Source organism: Sarcophilus harrisii, chromosome 1 (assembly GCF_902635505.1).
Source record: "Sarcophilus harrisii chromosome 1, mSarHar1.11, whole genome shotgun sequence".
Lineage (NCBI taxonomy): Eukaryota > Metazoa > Chordata > Mammalia > Dasyuromorphia > Dasyuridae > Sarcophilus > Sarcophilus harrisii.
Window position 1 is genome coordinate 255,376,988 of NC_045426.1, and position 18,334 is coordinate 255,395,321.

At 35.9% G+C, this 18,334-nt stretch overlaps 1 protein-coding gene across 4 annotated transcripts in view; it reads left to right on the top strand.

Moving 5' to 3' along the window:
• Window positions 1-18,334, top strand: part of SMURF1 (SMAD specific E3 ubiquitin protein ligase 1) — a 108,479-nt gene that overhangs the window by 85,255 nt on the left and 4,890 nt on the right. For 3 of the 4 annotated variants that reach the window (XM_031940635.1, XM_031940648.1, XM_031940629.1), the window contains 6 exons: window positions 8,044-8,158; window positions 9,133-9,311; window positions 10,204-10,341; window positions 11,399-11,519; window positions 14,785-14,986; window positions 17,623-17,707. In XM_031940635.1, coding sequence (XP_031796495.1) covers window positions 8,044-8,158; window positions 9,133-9,311; window positions 10,204-10,341; window positions 11,399-11,519; window positions 14,785-14,986; window positions 17,623-17,707 — 840 coding nt within the window. The remainder of the gene's footprint in view (window positions 1-8,043; window positions 8,159-9,132; window positions 9,312-10,203; window positions 10,342-11,398; window positions 11,520-14,784; window positions 14,987-17,622; window positions 17,708-18,334) is intronic. The other variant, XM_031940642.1, reaches the window with a different exon arrangement.

An 18,334-nucleotide genomic window follows, 5' to 3' on the forward strand; every position in this document is an offset into this window, starting at 1 on the left:
CTGAATGAACTAGTATGATTGATGTATAAAAGGCAAGCAGGAGACATTAGATGACTCTTAAGTAGGGGCCTGGACAACTGAAAAAATAATGGTACCTCAATAGACATAGGGAAGTTTGAAAAAAGGAGTGGGTTTAGATAAAAAAGATTGAATTCAGTTTCTAGGCATATTGAGTTAAATTTGCCCATGGGATATCTAGTTGTTATTGCAGGACTGGAGCTAAGCACAGCAGTTAGGCTGAAAATAAATGTCTAGAAGTTATTTACATAAAAATAATTAAAACTATAAGAAATATAAACAATGACCAAAAAAAAGAGGATGCCAGACAATGTGGAGGACACCTATAGTTAAGAGGATAGAACATAAGTGCTGATCCACCAAAGGAAACTAAGGAATGTTCTGATCAGAGCAGTAAGTAGAATAATAATTGCTAATAATAATAGAACAACAATAGAACTACATAACAATTATAGATAATATAGTTATAGAATAATAATAGCTGACACTAATATAGAATCATTGTGCTAAATGATCTTCACGAGAAACATAGGAGGTAGATGCTATTATTATCCCTATTTAACACTTGAGAAAAATGAGGCCCAAGGTATATCTTTCTCTCTCCTCCTTTCCTCCTTTTCCCTCTTCCCCTTCTCCTTTCCCCTCCAGGGACTATATTTGAATTCAAGTCTTCTTGACTCTAGGCCTAGCATCTCTCTTTCATATTACCTAACTCCCTCTCTACTAGAGTATAGAAAATTTACAGGGTGCTAATTGCATGTACTCTTTCAGCAGCACATGTTTCTTAGTATCTACTTAGCCCTTTTTCCTCTTTTCACCCTAAACTACCACCTGCACTTGCATTTCGGATCACTTCCTTCTGGATTCTGTTCTGCTCATTGACAGCCTCTTAGAATATTCCCAGAAATTCTGCTATCAGACCCTTTTGTCCTGGGATCAGGGATCTTCATTACTATTACAAAGTTGAATTGGTCTTTAAAAATAGATTTAAGTATACTTTTGTCACTATTTGCTGTAGGCTTCATTTTGTGGCACTTGGTCTGAGACTGCAGTTGCTAAATGCTCAAATTCCAGCCAAACCTTTCATTTGTTGAAGAAAAATATATTAATATTATACTATTCATGTTAAGCAGAAATCTTCCATGAATAATTTTATTATTAATTTAACATTCTAAATCCAAGCATTTCTAATTGAGACAAAGAAATGTCCAAACTGACTAAAAATCTGCCCCATAATGCCCGTGTCTAACACTCTAATTAAAGCCCAAGAGATGAAGCAATATTTATAGGAACTTTGATTGAAGAAAAGGCCATGTTTTTTTTTAAGGTTTGAGTTAGTATTTTATTCCATAGTAAGCTTGCTTATTAACTTTAATCCATTTTCCTGGAGTTTTAATTTTTGTTCTTGATCTTGTTACACACTTTTCCTGAAGGGCAAAGTCTATAAAGGATTTTCGGCTAGACAAATATTTCATTATATTTTCAATTGAATTGTAAAGCAGGTTTTTTATATGTTCCTACACATTAAGTAAATGTTTATTAAGCTATTATGTGCTAGGTCCAAAACAAAACAAAAAAAATCCCCAAACCCAAAATAGCCTGTAACTTTAAGTATACTACATTCTATTGGAGGAAAAAAACATGTACACAGAAAATGAAATTAAAAATAAATAACATGTAATTTCTGATGTGTTGATAATAGCAAGTGGTAAAATCCAGATAAGTTTCCTACAGGAGGTAAGAGAAGAGTTGAAGGAAGCTAGGGATCCCATGGAATAATGGTGAAGAAGAGACGTTCATTCCAGTCTTGAGGAACAGCCTATATAAAAATAGTCAAGAAATGGAATGTCAGATACAGGGAATTACAAATTGATCAGTTTAGCTCAAAAGTAGACTATATGAGAGAAAGTAACACTAAGCATGGAAAGGTAGATTAGAAACAGATTGTGGAAAGCTTTAAAGCCAATAGATGAGTTCTATCCTAGAAGCAATATAGTCACTGAGTTTCTTGAGCACAGGGAATAACATGATTCTATATGTGATATAGGAATATGATCAGTTTAAACATATTTCCATATTTGCATTGTTGTATAGGAAAAAATTAGACCAAAGGGGATGGGGGGAGGGGAACATGAGAAAGAATAAATAAACAAAAAGATAAAAATGCCATGCTTTTTTTTTTTATTTGCTTTTTTTTTTTTTTTTTTTTTTCTGAGGCATTTGGGGTTAAGTGACTTGCCCAGGGTCACATAGTTAGGAAGTGTTAAGTATTTGAGGCCACATTTGAACCCAGGTCCTCCTGACTTAAGGGCTGGTGCTCTATCTACTACACCAACTAAGCTACCCTCATGCTTTGATCCACATTTAATTTCCATAGTTTTTTCTCTGGATGTGATTGGAATTTTCTATATCAAGTCTATTGTAAATGCCTTGAATCACTGCATTGCTGAGAAGAGCCAAGTCTTTCACAGTTATCATTAGATAACTTCTTGATAGTAAAATATCTTGTGTATTTTTTGTTTCTGCTGATCACAACCTGATTTAGGTGTTATAAGCCATTTATTTCAGCTGTTTCTTCCATTTCTTGTGGTCCCTAGGCATTAGTACTTCTAGGTTTCTTTTTGTTATTGTTTTTGTCTTTTTGAGGTGGAGGGAATGGATGAGGAAAGTTGAATAGCTTGTCAAAATGGACAGAATCGTAAATCTGGAATAAGAAATATACAAGTTCAAATCCTGCTTCAAAATTTAGTTTTGTATTCCCAGACAAGTTGAAAAAGATCAGTTTAGCTGCTGTGTAAAAGTTGGTTTGTTGAGGAAGAAAGACCAACTATGTGATTATTATGACAGCCAGGCAAGAAGTATTAACAACCTGAACCAGGCTTTGAGTGTATAAAGAAAGAAAAAGAGATTAGAAAAAAGGGAATAGATTCATGATTCATGTTGTGTAGGGAGACTTATAAGACTTAGCAAATGATTGGATATGAGAAATGGAGATACTGAGATGTGAACCTGAGTGATTGATATGATGATATTCTGGTATCCCTTCAGTATTAGGATTTCAGATTAGGTATACAGCATAAACATGAATTGATATAGAATGAAGCTGAACCAGGAGAATAATTTGGATAATAATAGCATTCAATTTTAAAGAAAAGCAAGTTTAAAAAGGACCCTGATTAATGCAATCTGTTACAGGAGTTTTGGGTTTTGTTTGGTTTTTTCCCCCCAATGGGAAACAAGTGAGATGAGGTATGGAGGATGAGGTATTTCAGAAAAAAGAAAAGAAAAAGAGTTATTGAAGCATTTTTTAAGTTCAGAAAAGTAGGACAAACTAGTAGGATAGCTTTGAAAGATGCACATTGAATTTATTATGCATTTCAGAAGAAAGGCAACATGTAATAGAAACTTGTCATTTCCCTCTTTTATTTCTGGTGTGTGCTTGCTTGTGGCACACATATGCTCATTTGGTGTTAACCTCATTTAAAAAAGAGTAAAGATTTGTGTTTTGAATACATTGAGTTAGAGATGCTTGCATGTTTTCCATCTAGAAATGTCCAGCAGGCAACTAGCTATCCTTAGTATTATTTTTTTTCCCAATCCCATTTTGCTTCTTGTCCTCTCAAACCAAATGCATTTATATGACTTATCACTCATACCTAGAACAAATTCCTTTTTTCTTTTTCCCCTTTAAAAAAAAAGTATTATTATTTAAAGACCTATTGTGTATCAGACAGTGTGCTAATCTTCACAACAACCTTGGCAGGTAGGTTTTTTTTTTTAGCAGAACCATTTTAAATTAAGGAAGCCTGAGGTAGGCTATATTATGTGATTTGCCTAGTAAGCAGTGGTTCTCAAAGTCTGGTCCAGAGCATCCTGGGAATCTTTGAAATCCTTTGAGAGTCTACAAATTCATAATTAGTTTTTATTTTTAATGTGATCAATATCTGTAACTATAAACCACATAAACAAAAACTCTTTGGACAGATCCTCAATCATTTTTAATAGGATAAAGATATTGAGAACAAAAGTTTGAAGACCATTGGCCTAGAGTTAGTCAGTAAAAGTGTGAGGCTAAATTTGAATTCAAGTCTTCTTGACTTTGGGCCCAGCATTCTGTCTACTGGTTCTCTAACTATCAAGGGGTCAGTCAGTAAACATTTATTAAATGCCTTTTATGTGCTAGTCACTGTACTAAGAGCTAGCAATATAGAAAGAGGCATCCCCTTAAGATAGTACTTGATCTTAAGTAGAGAGCTAATAAGCAAAGAAATACATACAGACAAGCTATCTATAGGATAAATAGGAAATAATTAACAAAGAGGAGGCAATAGAATTTAAATGAGGTTTAGGAAGGTTTCCTTTAGAAAATGGAATTTTAGATGGGGAGCCAATAGATGGAAGTGAGGAAGGAGAGCATTCCTGGCCTGAGGAACAGCCAGAGAAAATTTCTGGAGCTGAGAGTTCGAGTGTTTTGTTCTTAGAACAGCCCGGAGGTTAGGATCACAGAATAGAAAAGTACAAGCCGGGAGTAAAGTATTAGAGGACTAGAGGGGGCTAGATCATGATGGGCTCTGAGCAAGAAGCAGAGCATTTGGTATTTCATATTTGAGGCAATGAGGAGCCATTGGAATTTATTGAGGGGTGGGGTGGACTTGGGGAGGGAGTAGAGTGATAATAGTCAGACCTTTTTTTTTTTACGAAAATCCCTTTGGTAGCTGAATGGAAAATGGATTGGAGTTGGGAAAAGCTTGAGACAGGCAGGTCCATGAGTAGATTATGCAATAGTCCAGATGTAGGATGATGGGGGTCTACATTAGAGTGGTGGTAATATCTGAGAAGCCTGAGGAACTGGTAGTGTTCCCTTTGGTAATAGAGAAGATGGGAATGGGGAAGAAAGATGATGTATTGTGTTTTGGACATGTTAACTTTAAGATGTCTACTAGGCATCCAGTTTAAGATGCTTAAAAGGTGGAAATGTAATTGAAGATCAGCACAGAGGATAGGTAGATTTAAGAATTCGTCAGGATAAAGAGGATAATTATATCCACGGGAACTGATGAGATCACCAAGTAATTTAAAGAAAGAAGAGCAGAGAGCCTAGCACAGAACCCTGTGGGATACCTACTGTGAAAGGGCATGATTTGGATGAAGAATCGGCCAAGGACATTGAGGAGTGATTGGGTGGGGAGCAAGAGAACTAGGAGAGAGTACCGGTAACCTGAAAACCTTGGAGAGAGGAGGGTGATCAGCAGTCAAAAAGGCTGCAGAGAGGGTAGAGTGTGAGGATTAAGAAAAGATCATTGGATTCAGTGATTGGGATCATTGGTAACTTTGGAGAGAGTGGTTTCAGTGGAATGATGAAGTTAAAAGCCATATTGTAAGGAGTTAAGAAAAGGAAAGGAGGGAAAGTGGAGGCACTTATTGTAAATGGGCTTTTCAGTTAGTTTAGCCCCAAAGGGCAAAAGAGATACAACATGATAGTGGGAATGGAAGGTCAAGTGAGGACTTTATGAGGCTCAGAAAGATAAGAACGTATTTGTAGGCAGTAGGAAAAAAAGCCCATTGTTGGGGGGATGGGAGGAGAGGAGGAAGAGGAAGTTGAAAAGTATTAGAATGCAGATGCCAGGAGGAGGCAATTTGTTGGAGAGTCAGAATAAGATGAAATCATTTGTTCAGTTAAGAAGATTTGCTTTAAGAAGTATTATAAGGCGACCTCTTCCAATGAGATAAGGATTAAGAGAGTGGCTGAAGGCATATGAATGATAGGAGATGAGACTGAGGCTTGACAGAGTAGTCATTGGAAATCATAAGAAAGTTTGGGACTTAGGAAGAGGACAGTATAGAGTTAAACTTGGTCCATCAGAGGATCAAGATGGGGGAAAGATGAGAGAGTAGCTACATGTGATGCAGATAAAAAGTTGGCTTTTGTCAGCGAAGGCAGTGGGATAGATTTAAAAGCCAGTAGTTTATGGTCAGGTAAGGGGATTTCAGAATTCTTGAATATGGAGGTGGTATGTTGTAGGTGGTGACAAGATTAAAGATAAGACCATTTTTGTGTGAGACCTAGGCAGGTGAAGGAGTAGGTCATGGGAATTAAGTAGGTAGTGTTGAAGGTATTTTAACAACTGACTTTAAGTACTCTTGTTTGAGGTAGAGTCGATATGTATGTTGAAGTCCCCAGGGAGTTGGAGAAGAGAGAATTAATTGTGAGCCAGGAGAAAGAGACTTACCTGAGCATCTTAAGACAACAGCTACCAAGAGTTTGACTGAGTGATAGAGATGAATAGCATGAATCTTAAATGAGAAGTTACTGAATGATGGAGGTAGGAAAAGAAACTGTAAGTGGCAGTAGAAATAGAGTTCCAACTTCCCTGCCTTGACCAGTGAACTAAAGGGAATGAGTGAAGGTGTAGTCAGTAATGGAGAGAGTAGCCCAAAAGGCTGTCATCAAGCAGAGAGTCAAATTTCAGTGATAGCTAGTAGATAGGAGTTGGGGAGAAAGTTTGATGCATATGGAATAGGCATTCTAAAAGACATGGTAGGAGTGGGCGATGTTTGTTTGAACTTCGGTGTGGAAGGGGAGGGGGGGATAAGAAATCAGTTGGTGAGAGATGGGAAATAGACATTGGATGATAACTTACAGGAATTCAGTGTCACTGGGACATGTCATATATCACCATGTGTGAAAATATTTATTATTATTGAGTAGAAGGTTCTACTCTTTTACCAGAGAATGCTGGAGATCAGACTGGAAAGAAGTGCAGCATGAGATGGGAGGCCCTGTTTCAATATTTCTCTTCCCTCTGAAATGGCACAGCAGAAGAAGTCCCACCTTCCATTCTGAAACTATCCTCTTTTTTTTTTTTTTTTAATACTTATAAATAGTATTTTTTTCCAATTACATGTAAAGATTGTTTTCAACATTTGTTTTATGTAAGATTTTGAGTTCCAAATTTTTCTCTCCTCAAAACAGCAAGCAATCTGATATAGGTTATACATGTGCAGTCATGTTAAATATATTAACATGTTAGTCATATTGTGAAAGAAGAATCAAAACAAAAGGGAGAAACTATAAGAGAAAAAAAAAAGCAAAAAAGTGAAAATAGCGTGCTTCTTCCATTTCCATTCAGACTTCATAGTTTTTTCTCTGAATGTGGATAGCATTTTTTACCATAAGCCTTTTGGAATTGTCTTAGATCATTATAATATTGAGAAGAAATAACTCTCTAGTAGTTGATCTTTGCAGAGTGTTGCTGTTACTATTTATAATGTTCTCCTAATTCTCCTCATTTCACTCATCATCAGTTCATGTAGAAGCTTTCGTCTTTATCCTCAAGGGACAGATAGAGCAAGGAATGAAAAAATCTGAGGTCAAGGGGAGGGTTGCTTTGGGACAGATGAAAATTCTCTTGCTGCAAAACCTGTTTTCATGGCACATACAGCAAGAAAGGGAGCTATGTGTTCTCCCTTCTCTTCTTAACCTGAGACTAGAGTAGTAGCTGTCTCTACTTATTGAAATCCTTTTATTTTTCCAGGTTCTAATTGGATGCCAGCTTTTCCACCTCAGTCATAAATGATCTTTCTCTGTATTGTGTAGCACTTAATTTATTACTTATCCAACACTTGTCTTTACTGACTTTTGATTTAGTGGGGGAGATAAGGAGTTTGGATTAGCAGTTTCATTAAAATAGGGAACAACCTCCACTGAATAGAACTCTGGGAAGTTAAGCGACATGCTCATGATCACATAACCAGTTTGAACTTTAGCCATCTTCCTAGCCATCCTTTTATCCACTACACCATTTTGTAGTATAATGTTTCATGTTGATTCTGTAGCTCCAAAGTAGATTGCTAGTTCTTATGAAGGCAGAGCCTCTTATTTATCCTCCTATCTCCCCTACCACATAACATGGTGCTTTGATCACTAAATAAATATATAAAGTAGCAGTCATGTAGATTAAAAACTCAGGCACTTGCAACTATTTTAAAAATGAATTGTAGATTGAAATACTATTTTATCCCTAGGGAGTGGCTCTATTTACTGTGCCATGAAATGCTGAATCCATATTATGGACTTTTCCAGTATTCTACAGATAATATTTACATGCTGCAAATCAATCCAGACTCTTCAATCAACCCTGTAAGTATTAATGAATATAATGCTGATTAGTTTAATTAGCAGAATTTTTGAGAGCTGACTCTAACTATCCAATTAAATTTTGAATTTAGTCAATAAATAACTTGCTCAAAGGTCATGTTAAATAAAAGAGCATTGAAAATTTAAGTAAAGAAATTTTAAAGGCTCAGAAATTTGGATCATTTTGTACTCCTGAGGTTCTTATGTAAATGGAATCTGCAGGTGTTTTTTTATATAGAACAGTAAATACAACTGACTTATTCCATGTGACATTTTCTATAATTATTTGAGAGAATTCAGGCTAATGATTATTATTTTCATCAAAGATGTTATATTTTCTAAGTTCATATATCATAGACGTTCTTTCCCTCCTCCCCCCCCCCAAAAAAAAGGACAATGTATCTATATTCCTGCACTTATTATTATAAATACTAGTGATTTCTGGATATGGTAAATGTAGAGCAGTACCTATTATCACTTTAAGTCAAGGTTTTATTTACATTTTACCTGAAGGATTCCCCTGACAGAACTCAAAAGTGATCATAATAAACTGGCTGAAGTATACAAAATCTAAACCAAAATGTAGAATTTGTTGAAAGTTTTAGGTCATTTTAAGGTTATTGTTTCAAGCATCTTCTTGGGTTTACTAAATTAGGTTTGGTATTTTTATTCCTTTGATTGATTTTCTCACTTCTCTCCCCCATAAAAACATCTGGAGAATAGGGAAAGAGTAATTTGTGTTAAACATAATCTTATAATTAATAATACAATTTGATATAATTTTAAAATATATGCTTTATTATGCTCCATAATTTCATTATATTTGCATATAAAAGGACAAATGAGGAATATCAATTTTTTTTTTTGATTATACGCAGCCCTATCTTCTTCCCAGCCTGGAGACAACAAACCACAAGATGTCAGCATTTAGCTAGTCATTCTTCTTATCAATTCTTGCTCTTTGGTGTCCCCTACAGGATCATTTGTCTTATTTTCACTTTGTTGGTCGGATAATGGGTCTGGCTGTGTTCCATGGACACTACATCAATGGAGGTTTCACAGTTCCTTTCTACAAACAGCTGCTGGGGAAACCCATTCAGCTATCGGATTTGGAATCAGTTGACCCAGAGCTACATAAAAGCTTAGTTTGGATTTTGTAAGTACTGTGTATTTGCAGAGGGTTAATGTTTTAGAGCTATGTATTATGAAGAAAATAAGTACGTTTCATAAAATTGGAGAGTCCCTAGCTTCAGTGCTAGTGAATGCCTATTTGTATAACTAGAATGAATAGCAAATTATAATTAGACAACAAAATCTATATTAGAGCTTGTCTCATTTCATAGTTTTCTATTTGAACTTTAGTTGTAATTGGATAGTATAAGGAAATAGGAAGGAAAGCCTCTTATTAGAAGTATTTCATTCTTTCTGAAGTTTATGTTTAATTTAACATATTATCCTTGAAATGGTAAATGGAAAAACAAGTTCTAACTGTATAGTTAAAGACTTTTCAGTTTAGCCTGGCAAATCTGGATGATTTGTTGCTTAAAAATATATTTATTTGACTGGAGAGAAAATGTTTTTATTTGCTTTCACAGTGTAGCTTAATTCCCACACTATCCTCTTAGCACTTAAGCACTTAGGTTGTACTAGGTTAATTTTCACTTGGTGAAAAATGGTTTTGTAAATATTTTATCACATAGATTTTCAGAGCTAAAATGGGCATTAAAGATGATCTACCTAACCTTTTATCAATGACAATTGGAGCCCAACAAAATTGTAACCTCCTCATTCACACAACTGATTAATATTGGATCTGTGATTAAAATTCAAACCTCCTGATCCCCCATGTCTATTGTTCTTTCCATAATACCTACCTTGTGAGATTCCATGAAAAATAAGTACCAACTTGTTTCCTATTATAATATTTCATAGTATTCTGCACACATGCTCACTGAGGAGGTTGTTTTCTCCTTTTCCCCCTGATTCTGTCATTTACAATTAAGTTTTATAGCAGTAAAGACTCTAACATGTACTTTTGGCTTTGACAGAGAGAATGACATCACTCCTGTGTTGGATCACACTTTCTGCGTAGAACATAATGCTTTTGGACGGATTCTTCAACATGAGCTCAAACCAAATGGTAGAAATGTTCCTGTTACAGAGGAGAACAAGAAAGAATATGTCCGGTAATACCCACAGGATCCTCAGTAGCAGCCTCGCAGCCTCAGATATATGTTGGGCACCTAATGGGTGCACAGAATTGTATGAATCCTTGTTTACAAAGTTTAAATTAGGTTTGGTTCCTATCCTCAAGAAGCTTACAATATCATGGAACAAACCCAGACTCTAGCTGAGGTCTGACTGCCCCTCATACTCCTGTTTCCATAGAATCATGTTTACCAGAACAGACCTCAAGAGGTCTTGGGATCTGGCGCCCTGTGGTTGCTGACTATGATAGCCATGCCTAATAAGGCTCTAAAGTGAATAAACATACTAAATCCCAGGGAAACAAGTGATGACCCTATGCTAAAGTGGGAAAAAGCTTTACTAGTGGCTGTTTAGTTGTTATGTACAGGCAAGGAGGATGGGACAGATTTTTGTCCTAGCAATGTCTTACTGGAAGGCAGACTTTCCAGGGGTAATCTTACTCACCACAATCACACTACAGTTTCCAGTGTGACTGTGAACCCCTCAGTCACAGGCAGGTTATTAGAGAATAACCCAAGACAAAGAACCACATGCTCTACTGGACCCCAATCTTTATAGCAGCCTGTTTTTCTGCCTCTTACTCAAGGTAAATCATTATATATAAGCATCTATCATTTTAGAGGGATTTAGGGAGATTTTTTTTTTGAAGATTATTTCTCTTTCCTTAAACTGTAGACTGAATGCATATTTTTATCTTGATTCTGAGTTTTATTTTTATATAAATGAACTTGGAAGTATGAGAGCAAAGCGTGGCAATCATTAAAATCAGGTTAGTTTTCTGGTAGTCCAGTTCTGTTTAAGCAAGTGGAAGTGTGTAGGTTGTGAGTTGGTGTACTTGAAATTTGAAAGTTTAGTTAGTTATTACCAAGCTTTTTTGGTGGATGGGGGGAGATTGGAAAGGCTTACGGTAATGTATGTACCTATAGTGCTTGTTTTTATCAATTCAGACATGACATGTCAAGATTTCTTTAACTGTCAATAGAGGGGGGTGGAAATAATTCCTTCCTATACTGTTATGTACTGCTTCTATTTCAGGTTGTATGTAAATTGGAGGTTTATGAGAGGAATCGAAGCTCAGTTCCTAGCACTTCAAAAAGGATTTAATGAACTCATCCCTCAACACTTACTAAAACCTTTTGATCAGAAGGAGCTTGAGGTATGTACATTATCTCTAGTCAGAGTGATGAGCCAAGTCTTGACATTAAAGAGCCCATTGAACTAGGTTGGCGTTTCATTATCTTCTTTGTGCTTTGTTTTTGGTTTTGTTTTGTTTTCTAGTGAATGTATTTGTTTTTCATATACATTGCTTTATGTGAATTATGTTGGGAGAGAAAAATCAGAGCAAATAGGGAAAACCATGGGAGAGAGAGAGAAAAAAGAAGTGAACGTGGCATGTGTTGATTTGCATTCAGTCTTCTTAGTTCTTTTTCTGGGTATGGATGGCGTTTTCTGTCCAAAGTCTATTGGGATTGTTTTGGATCACTGAACTCCTGAGAAGAACCAAATCTTTCATCGCACATTCTTGTTATTTTTGTGTACAGTGTATTCCTGGTTCTTCTTGTTTCAATCGTTCACATGAACATCAGTTCATATAAATCTTGCCAGGCCTTTCTAAAATCAGCTTGTTCATCATTTTTTATAGAACAATAATAATATTCCATTATCGTCATATAACACAGTTTGTTTAGCCACTCTCCAATTGATGGGCATCCATTCAGTTTCCAGTTTCTTGCCACTACAAACAGGGCTGCCACAAACATTTTTGTACATTTGGGTTCCTTTCCCTCCTTTAAGATCTCTTTGGGATATAAGCCCAGTAGAGACACTGCTGGGTCAAAGGTTATGCACAGTGTAATAGCCCTCTGGGCATAGTTCCAAATGGCTCTCCAGAATGGTTGTATATTTCACTACTCCACCAATGATGCATTAGTGTCCCAGTTTTCCCACATCCCCTCCAATATTTTTTTTCCTGTCATCTTAGCCAGTCTGAGCGATGTGAGGTGGTACCTCAGAGTTGTTATCTTCTTTGTTTTGATTGAGTCAGATAAATATAACAACTATGCTCCTTTTGGGTTTTCCTTTTAAAATTGTGACAGTGATGTCATATACCACTGCTACAGGAACCCAAAGGAGGGTATGGATGGTGAAATCTATGCAGATGATACAAGATCAGCCATGAATGAAGGCAGTGAATTTAGGCCAACAATCTGTCCAAATAATTTTAAGTAATTCATTTGTTTTAATTATAAAGACCTCTAGCATTGAAAAATCTTAAGATCTTTTCTCTTTGTAGGCTTACGATTGATTATTCTCATAGTCAAAAAAAATTTTCTTCCTTACCAAATTCTTTCACTGCACTTTAAACCATACAATGTGAAAATGGAGTAGTGGCTTTTACATCAGAAATATTTGGGTGGGGGCAGCCAGGTGGTGCAGTGGATAGCGCACCAGCCCAAAGTCAGGAGGACCTGAGTTCAAATGTGGCCTCAGACACATAACACTTCTTAGCTGTGTGACCCTGGGCAAGTCACGTAACCCCAATTGCCTCAGAAAAAAAGAAAAGAAAAGAAATATTTGGGTGGCATTAAAAAGTTACCCTTCAGTCTTTTTTGCTTCAAGAAAATGAGGCATTTTGTAATATCTTGAGCCATAACTATGGTGAAATAATAATAAATGAGCAAACTTTTCTATATATGTTAAGGAGTAAGATTTAATTTTCTTGAACCCCACCTCATTCTTTCAACAGCTTTTTTTTTCCCCAATATCCCAATTGCATCATGTAGGCCACATTTACTATTTCACTATAATTGCTACATAAACACAGTAAGTTTTCTTTTCCTTATATATATGTTATTTCCCACTAAGTCTTTGTGTCTCCAGTGCACTACTACATTATTTCTTGGTAAAACTGTCTGATATCCCATGGGTATGGATAGAGGCAAGTTATTGAGAAGGAAGAAACTTCAAAGCAGCAAGTTAGTAGGTGGCATTCTCTCTTCCCTCCAAAAACTGTTTCCTTCTACTATGGCCAGTAGACGCTCTTTAAGTACACCCTGCTATCTGGTATTCCCAAGTTCCTCTTGCAGCATTTGGAGTGCTAATTTTTGTTTATTGTTTCACTTTATTCTTTCAGAAGCTCCAACTCCCCCACCTTACGGTCTCTTCAGAAAAACATTTCCTATGATAAAAATACAGAATATATGCAAGCATGCCTCTCTTTGGTTTCTCACTGGGAATAGTTCAGCATCCACAAGCCCTTGCTAATTATTAATAATGAATATAATTTCCAACTCATGTAATGCAATGAATTTTGCTGATTTGTAGTAATAATACTTTTTAATAATAACATTTCTATTGAGAAGACTTTAAAGTGGGAAAGTCAGTAACTTGTTCCCTTTCCTCATTTGTGATAATAATTTCCATGTCTTTTCCATTTTCCTTTACTTCTTCCTTGAAGTCCGTCTGTATTTTTCTTTTCACTCCTTATCCTCTGTTATGCTAAGCTCCTCTTCCCATTCTTCAGTATTTTGACCATTTCTACCTTGATGTTCCATAAGCATTTCAAACTCATTCTATTTTCCTTTTCCCAATGCCATATTTAGCTATATGGTGATCTCAGGTCATTTGTGCTCATACTGGGCCTAGAGCATATTTCCATTTCACTAAGATTAACCTTTGAAAAACAGGTGGATTATGGTGATGTGTGATAGGCACAGAATTTATTTGTAGCCTTTTTGCTGCTTAAATCAGTTCATTTTGTATTTATTTTGACTATTTACTTTCAGTTACACATTTTAAAAAACATTTCTTTTATAAATTTGAGTCCAAATCCAGTTTTAGTCACTTACTAACTTTATAACCCTGGTCAAATCATTTCACCCTATTTGCTTCAGTTTCCTCATGGCAAACCACTCTGGTAACTTTGCCAAGAAAATCACAAATGGGATTATGAAGAGTTGGACATGACTGAAAACAACTAAACAACAATAGAATCAGGCAAACTGATTTTTTGCCTGAAAATGTACATCTCATTGTGTACGTACAGAAACCTACTTTATCATCAGTCTTCCAGAGTCATGATTGGTCATTATAATTCTGCATTTGCTAAGTCTTTATGGCATGCAAGCTCTGAGTTGGTACAAGGTATAGATCAGACATAATTGCTGTCTTACAAAGCTTATAGTCCTTATATAGATAATTGCATGGTATTAAAAAGGCACAGAACAAAATGATGTGATATGAGATCTGGGCAGCAGTGAGAGTCAGGGGATGTTTCATGGAGGAACTGGCATTTGGGAGCAAAATTCTTGGCTAAAGCATTTCATTTGGGGATAAAGTTCATTTCTTTAGGTATCTCTTAGCTACAACACATCAGTTTACTTTTGGTCTTTAAAGTAATTCTCCTTTTAATACCTTTACAGCTCATAATAGGAGGCCTGGATAAAATAGATCTGAATGATTGGAAGTCAAATACCCGTCTCAAGCACTGCATGGCAGATAGCAATATCGTAAAGTGGTTCTGGCAGGCAGTAGAGACTTTTGATGAAGAAAGAAGAGCCAGATTGTTGCAGTTTGTGACTGGTTCAACACGAGTTCCTCTCCAAGGCTTCAAGGCTTTGCAAGGTGACTGATGTGTGGGCTGGGGTCAGATGAGTCATTTATCAGTTCAGTCACTTTTTCTTTAAGTCAATGACCTGAAGGGCTGGAATCTGTATTTATTTTATGAACTATCTTTTTTCAACTTAACATATGTTTTGCTGTTAATAAATGGCTAATACTATTGTATGTATGTACTAGACTGTTACCTGCTGTCTAGTAAGTGCTTGGTGTGTATGAAGCACTCAGCTGTCAAATCAGAATTGTGACCAAATGGAGGAATATTCCCATCAAATCAAGAAGTGAGACTATTCCTGGTGATAGAACTACAAAGTCATGTAGACTGTGAAAGTTTCAGAGGTGAAGTCCATCCCTTGGTTTCCATATAGATTTCTATAACATTAGAGGTAGAAGGGACCTTAGAAATCATTTAGTCCAACATTTTTGCACAAGGCAACAGAGATGTTATGCCTCAAAGTTGTTTCACAGCAATGAGAACTTGTATCTACTGATTCCTATTCTGGTGTTCTATTCATTATGCCATTCGGCACATGGTTATACTGTTTTCAAAGCTCTTGAGGGAGGAAGAGTCTGCAGCTGTATTTTATAATCAAGTTGTTGTTACTCAATAATTCATGGTGAGAGGGATCAAAAATCCTTTCTTTTAAAAAAAAAAAAGATCCTTTCTTACTGGCTTACTGGACTTGTTCTTTAAGTCTATATAAACTTTAAGTGCAATTGAATTAATCAGAAAAGGTTTCAAAATTGTAAGCGACACTTTTGGAATACATTTTCTTAATGTTTAAGATACAAGTGAAAATGTCATTAGTAGTAAAGGAGGGGAAATTAATGAATAAACTAGCATATAAATTGTACCTTTATCAGTAGTCATCACAGCATGTAATTATTGATTTATTATTACCTACCTACCTACACATTAATGTACTACAGAGCCTCATCTTAGGCAACTAGTAGAACCTTCTCAAAAAGCAAATCAATCATCTTAATCAAGCTCCAACATTGATCGAAGATGCCTCAGTTAACTGTACTACAACTTCTTTATGGAAAACTCCCAAATTTAAATATCCCACCTTCATTTTTTTCCTGATTCAATCCTGTATTTCCAACTTCCCAGTAGACATCTCTCCCTGAATATCCTATAAACATCTAATATAACCAAAATGGAATTTCCCCCAAAACTTTCCTGTTTTTTCTATTGATGACATTATCATATTCCATCTATGCTTTTAACCAGAGAATCATCTTTGTTCTTTCTGTCTTCCTTAATCCTCATATCTAGATGGTCATGTGTATTTGATATACATGTACCAAGAGCTAGAGAAAGACAAGACCAATTTCCTAGATGATTTGTTTGCATATGATTGTGGCAAAGAAGACAGATTTAATCTCATTTTGTATATTCACCCTTTTTTCTTTAAAAAAAAAAAAAGCTTTTCCCATGATAACAGTTCTTTATGCCAACCTCACATACTAGCAGTCCAGGCCATGTTAAATCTGCCAAAATTGATGGTAATGTTTATCAACTTGAGGAAGAACATGTCAAGAAACCAAAACCACTTGATCCAAGTATAAAGTAATTCACTGGAAAAAAACTTGCTTCTTTGAACAAAGCCAGCACATGCAGAAATGAACAGGGAACTTTTTAGAGAACTGATTTTAGTAGACTTTAAGTTCATCAGTGGCCTGCAGATGACCAACAAAATGGTCTCCCAGGGACACTTTGGAACACATGCTGACCAGAAGAGAAAGAGAAGAAATGTATAACAGTAATGTGTTATAGCTTTTACCAGTGATGAGCAAAAATGATTATTTAGAAAGAAAACATAATGTTTAAATTACCCTATTGCCTGTTTTTGCATCCTTTGAGAGCATGCTTGTACTTACAGTCCCATGTCTCCTGCTACTAAGTTCCCAGAAGGCTCTGACATTTTGAGAAGAAACACCAAGTTAGGAATCAGGAGGCCTGAATTGTAGTCTCCCTAACTATATGACTTCGGGCAAGAGATTTACCCTCTCTGGGACTTAGATTTCTCCTATATTAAACAAAAGTGATGGACTAAATGATCAGTAAGTTTCCTTCCATCCCTAAAATGCATTAGTTTTATGTTCCAACGCATTCTCATAACAAGAGCTTTAATATTCCTGAAAAATTAATGGAATTTGATCCATTCTGAACACTACAATCATAAAAGCTGGTGGAGAAGGGAGGTAGTTGGGGAGTTTTCTCAACATGTTTTCTTATCCTTTGGATTCTCAGTTTTATTTTTTAAAAAGGTAATGGGGAAGAATGAATTTTGAAGGAAATCATAACTTTGGTACTCAATGAGATTTTAGTCTGAGTACTTCAAGTTTCATTCTGAACCTTTGAATAGGTATTCAATTGGCTCACCCCTCATAGGATAGTTTTCTAAAATTTCTATCCCTTCAAATATTATTTGTGTTTGCTCCAAGTCTAAAGTGACCGGATAACCATATTATTTGTATAATATGTATAACTTTTATGTCAGACTGTTTATTTTTGAAGGAACACACATAGAGTTGTCTGTAGTGTTCCCTAGGGTCTAGGCTTTTAATAGCCATGGGGTTGAGAAATGTCATAAATTTGTCTCTAAAGTACATTAACTAGAATGTTGGTGTGTAAGGTTCTACAGGCGCTGCAGGACCCAGGCTATTTACCATCCACTTGATAGATGCAAATACAGACAACCTTCCTAAGGCCCACACCTGGTAAGAGCAAAGATGTACATGTAAGAAAAATAGATTTGTAGAGTCTTAAGTATCTCCTGAAAATTAGTAAGCATTCACTCTTAAAGAATAGTAGAGTGAAAATAACAATTCTTCTTTCTGTAATAGTTGGTGTTTGTTTAGTAACAAGTCTCATCTTCATAATCAACTATGTCTTCTTTGAAACTGGGAAATAACATGTTAAATATGTATAAAAGAATTGGAGGGGGCAACTAGGTGGCACAGTGGATAGAGCAGCAGCCCTGAAGTCAGGAGGACCTGAGTTTATATCTAATCTCAGACACTTAACACTTCCTAGATGTGTGACCCTAGACAAGTCACTTAAACCCAGTTGACTCAGCAAAAACAAACAAACAAAAAAAAAAATTGGAAGATAAGTCCAATAATGGCAGTATGTCCACTGTAAAAAGGTTTTTGAAAAATTAAGATTATCGGGGCAGCTAGGTGATACAGAGGAATGAACACAAGCCCCTGAAGTCAGGAAGACCTGAGTTCAAATCTGATCTCAGACATTTAACACTTCTAAGTGTTAAGTCACATCTAACTTTGACTCTGGGCAAGTCACTTAACCCCAATTACCTCAGCAAAAAAAAAAAAAAAAAAGAAAAA